The sequence below is a fragment of the Morone saxatilis genome, unplaced genomic scaffold, assembly GCF_004916995.1.
Source record: "Morone saxatilis isolate NCDOM2014 unplaced genomic scaffold, NCSU_SB_2.0 Contig20, whole genome shotgun sequence".
Classification (NCBI taxonomy): Eukaryota; Metazoa; Chordata; class Actinopteri; family Moronidae; genus Morone; species Morone saxatilis.
In genome coordinates, this window is record NW_023339763.1 from 6,400,396 (window position 1) to 6,405,084 (window position 4,689).

The window sequence follows — 4,689 nt, forward strand, 5'->3', positions numbered from 1 at the left end:
AGGCTGAGGCTGCTGATTGGTTGAGCTGGTCACGTCAGATCTTGATAACTCTATCAAAGCTTTTTTCTCATTAAAACGATTACATTATTCTCGTATTATTACGACTTTATTCTCGTAACATTACGACTTTATTCTCGTAATTCCCAAAAAAATAAAACATGTTTTTTTCTTAGTATGGCCCTTATACTCCGTCGTACACAAAGAAAATAGTATTACATAAAAAAAATCATCATCTTTGAGTTTGTTTGTTTGTTTTTTTCTTCGAGTTTTCCGGAGGAGCCCCTGAACGCAGCACAGCTCCCAGCCTCCACGGTGGTCAGGTGACCCAGCAGCAGGCAGGCCATACTCGGCTTCTCCTTCGCTGTGGCTCCAATGTCGGAGGTGTTTGTGCCTGGAAGAAATGGACTCTGGCAATGCACGAATTTGATCACTCAGAGATCCGATCAGCTGAGTCTGTGAATGGCGCCAAAACAGGACCCTAAACCTAAATTTCAAGAAGGTGTGTAGAGAAAAGAAAACAACGCGGGCGGGTAACGTCTGCGAGGGGGGCGGGTTTGTTGTTATTGTTGATGCTGCTGCTCCAGCTAGCTCGCTCGACAATTAATAGTGGTCTCCAGGGAGGGAGATAGAGCCACATAGCCTTTGTTACTGCACATATATGTGAGGAATTCGTACAAAACACCCCAAAATGAACGTATGTTAAAGCTAAAGCTGTAAAAACAGGCGTTAACGTCGAGCTAACACTTAGGTAGCCTGTTATTATCCTGTGTATGGACTGAAGGTTTTGTTTATTTCACAGTCACTGACACACAAAAGAGTCGCTGGAAACATGTCAGTTCATGTTATATTAGCTCACGAGCAACCTGAGAGCCTTAATGTTAGTCTATGAGTTATTATACTTGTATACATTGTGGTATTTCTGTGCACCAGGGTCACATTTGTTCTTCTCCTCGCAGGTGAAAGAGTCCTGTGCTTTCATGGGCCATTGCTCTATGAGGCAAAGGTTTGTTTCAGTACTGAGGTTATTTGTTGATTATTAACTGCTAACACAAATGTTCAGTCATTAACACAGACCTGTGTGTGTGTGTGTGTGTTTTCTTGTTTGTTTTTTTCAGTGTGTAAAGATCAACATAAAGGATAAGCAGATTAAATACTTCATTCATTACAGCGGATGGAACAAAAAGTGAGCAGCTTGGTTCGGATACAGTTTGATTTCCTGTCTGAGTGCTTGCCTTTTCCCCCTGCTGTGCTAAAATCACTGAGGACTTTTTTAATTAGCATCGTTATGGACAGTTGTTTTACTGTGTTTTGTTGGGTTTTTCCGCAGCTGGGATGAATGGGTTCCTGAAAGCAGAGTTCTCAAATATGTGGACAGCAACCTTGCGAAACAAAAAGAGCTTCAAAAGGCCAATCAGTAAGTTTCTTTGTTGTTTACTCAGATGATTATTAGACATTAGACATTAGAGGTCCAGTGTGTAACATTTAGGATGATATATAATGTTAATAGGTGTGTTTTCATTTGTGTATAATCACCTGAAAATAATATTTGTGTGTTTGTTACCTTAGAATGAGACGTTTTTATCTACAGAGGGAGCGGGTGCTCTTCCACAGAGTCATTTTGAACAGCCATGTTTCTACAGTAGCCCAGAATGGACAAACCAAACACTGGTTCTAGATATGTAGATATACAGATACGTTTCATGACCACTGTAGTTTCTCCTCCTTGGTTTAGGCGAACAATTTCAGTTTGTTGCCTTTAACAAAAGAGTAACATCATTTTCACTTTGTCAATTATATTTTCACCATGAATTTATTATTAGTTTCTTATTAGAGTTGAAACATAGTGCTCTTAACGGAACAATATATCGACACATATCAGTTCAAAAATATGCATTTTAAGTCGATTTTGTAAAATGATCCTCACTCATTTTCTCTTCTCCAGGGACCATTATGTTGAGGGAAAGATGAGGGGTTTAGCACCGAGCAAGAAGATTGCTGCTGTGCAGCAGAAAAATGTTGATCTGTAAGTGTCCACCTTGTTTTCCTTCCTCTAATAATTCAGTATATTGTAAAACACATCCTGTAAAGTTGACATAATGTTGGCCTGACAATATTTATTTAATGGAGTAACGTTTGCATGTATGCACTGAATGTAGTCACTGTATATGGGAACCACACCGGGCACATGTATAATATCATATTGTCACTTCTAATGCTTTAATTGCTTTTTTTACATCCTAGGAAAGTGAAAAAGGCAAAACAGAAGAGTAAGTAACATTTTTTTATATAACCCAAAATCACAACTTATTGTCAAAGGAAAGTTTGTTTAGTCACCAGAATCCGACAGTAGCAGTTAAATATTACAACGAAATGTTAATGCACCATTTAGTGTGTTGTGAAATATCAAAGAAATGGCAAAGATGTCTCATCAGTTTATGATTGGTACTTGCCATTTTGGGCATACGGGTATTTACAATAAGCCTTGTGAGTATTATCACAGCGTCATGGTTTTCCAGGCAGTCCAGACCGGAAGCTTCTCTCTGATAATGTTATTATTCATATCAGAAAGTAAAAGAAAAAGCACTTTTTGTATATGGTGATATCAGGTAATACAAGGATACACTCAACTCACGATTCAATTCACAATACTAAGTTCATGGTACGAGTTACATTTATTTTTTAACATAATAAGATTGAAGACAAATTATAAATGATCCCTTTATTTGTAAAAGTGAAAATGAATATATTATATACTGTGTATATATAGAGAGAGAGAAATTAAGATTTAAATCATGATTCATTTTCCATCTCACAAATTTGAATCTTTGTATTGCCAGTGAATTGTCTCGTAATACATCTTTACATTCCTATTTATAAATAACTTAAAGTGTATGCTCAAAGGTGTAAAGTGATTTGAAGGAACACTGAATGTGAAAATCATCATGAAAAAAGATATTATGAGTTCCTAGTAGTAGATAAAATTGGCTGCAGTGTTTGCAGCTTTATTGTTCTCTTACTACAGACTACATAACACGTTGTTGTTTACCTGCTCCTCCATTATGCCTAAAAGCACTGGCCTATGTAGTTACTTGCTTGTTATGGATCTGTTCAGTAAAAGAAGAGGCTCTGACTTTGACAACCTAACAGACATATTCTTAAAACTACTAACCTTTATTTCTACATAATTTATAAGTTGTAATGGGTGTCTCGTTTAGCCCCAGGGCCGGGTGAAGGCACCAGCAGCGGAGAACCGCCCCAGGGACCACGGAAGAAGAGGGCTCGGGTTGATCCCACTGTGGAGAGTGTATGTATCAGCAGTTATTGGTAACGCCGTGGACACACATGAAGACATACCTACTACCTGATAATATAGCTTAAACAGTTCATAGCATGGCATTTTGTTTACGTATAAAGCTGGGAAAACTGTACTAGCTTTGTTTTATGGAGCCATTTTGATCACTAGGCTTCTGTAGAGTCATAGACTGAACCCACAACTTATTATTTGACCCAAGAACCCGTTTCATAAACTGCAGACTCACCTACCTTCCTGGAAAATATTGAGATGTCATAGTAAAAATGGCCAAATAACTGTGAAATTTGAAATGTAAAACAAGTTCCTGGTCTTTTTGACTTCACCCAACTCACAAAGTTCTTTAAAGAGTCAGTTATTTGTGCATGAATGTGACCGCTGTCCCCCTGCACGCAACAGTAGGTGCTTGCTGGGACTCTTCAACCACAGAGTTATTTCTGGTGTGCCCACAGGTGAGAAAAATGGCTTCGTCTGCCTCAGAAAGCAAGAAACAGCAGGAAATGTTGGCATCATGCAGCCAGCAGCAGAAGTAATTATGACTTGTGCACAAACCAGGATTTCAACAAAAGATTACAGTATTTATGTTACGAAAAACCTGAACATTTGAGGGTGGAGGCTGACCTGCTGCCAGTTTCCATCAACAAGAAAGAATTGTTGTCATACTGGGATATTATTGCTTAAAATAAACACTGTAGCGGTGAAGTAGAAGCATTGCTGTTCCCAAACACACCCTTTGAAATAATAAAAAAGTTCTGTCATGTACATCTGTGTCTTTGTCCAGGAGGAGATGTTCACCAACCGTGTGGAGGTGAAGGTTAAGATCCCTGAGGAGCTGAAACCCTGGCTGGTGGACGACTGGGACCTCATCACCCGACAAAAACAGGTGAAAAAACACACAAACCATGAGAAGTTCCCGTGTTGGCTGTAGATTTACTTCAGCTATGATAAGCTGTGGAGGTCAGAAAGTTGGGTCCACAGTAAAGAAAATGTCTGTATTAAATATTCATGTGGACATCCTGCTCTTTCTGCTGCTTACAGTTGTTTCATCTGCCTGCTAAGAAGAATATAGAGACTGTCTTGGAGGACTATGCAAACTATAAGAAATCAAAAGGAAACTCGGACAATAAGTAAGAATAAATTGTTCAGTGTCACTGCATGTGTCCACTTCATCATGCCAGTAATGTTCATGCATTTTCCACGTGTCATTAACTCCTCTATATGGAATTAATTACAGGCCGTTCCGACACAATCTTGTACAGTTTACCCAGCGTGGGGCCATTTATGCACATTGTGTACCCCGCCCTCAGCCACTTTTTAGCCCATTTACAGCACATGATATACAGTGCATCCAGAAGGTATTCACAGCGCTTAACTTTTTC

At 39.0% G+C, this 4,689-nt stretch overlaps 2 protein-coding genes across 5 annotated transcripts in view; one reads left to right on the forward strand and one right to left on the reverse strand.

Annotated features, from left to right (window-relative positions):
- LOC118331926 (hexokinase-2-like) overlaps positions 1–4,689 on the reverse strand; it is a 29,820-nt gene that overhangs the window by 20,982 nt on the left and 4,149 nt on the right. The window lies entirely within an intron of this gene.
- On the forward strand, positions 323–4,437 carry LOC118331927 (mortality factor 4-like protein 1; the record flags this gene model as incomplete). Of its 2 annotated transcripts, XM_035667027.1 has the most annotated exon segments (9): positions 323–499; positions 957–1,003; positions 1,116–1,183; positions 1,328–1,414; positions 1,943–2,023; positions 2,242–2,267; positions 3,216–3,304; positions 4,092–4,193; positions 4,349–4,437. In XM_035667027.1, coding segments are annotated over 9 exon segments (629 nt in total), but the record flags the coding sequence as incomplete, so codon positions are not given.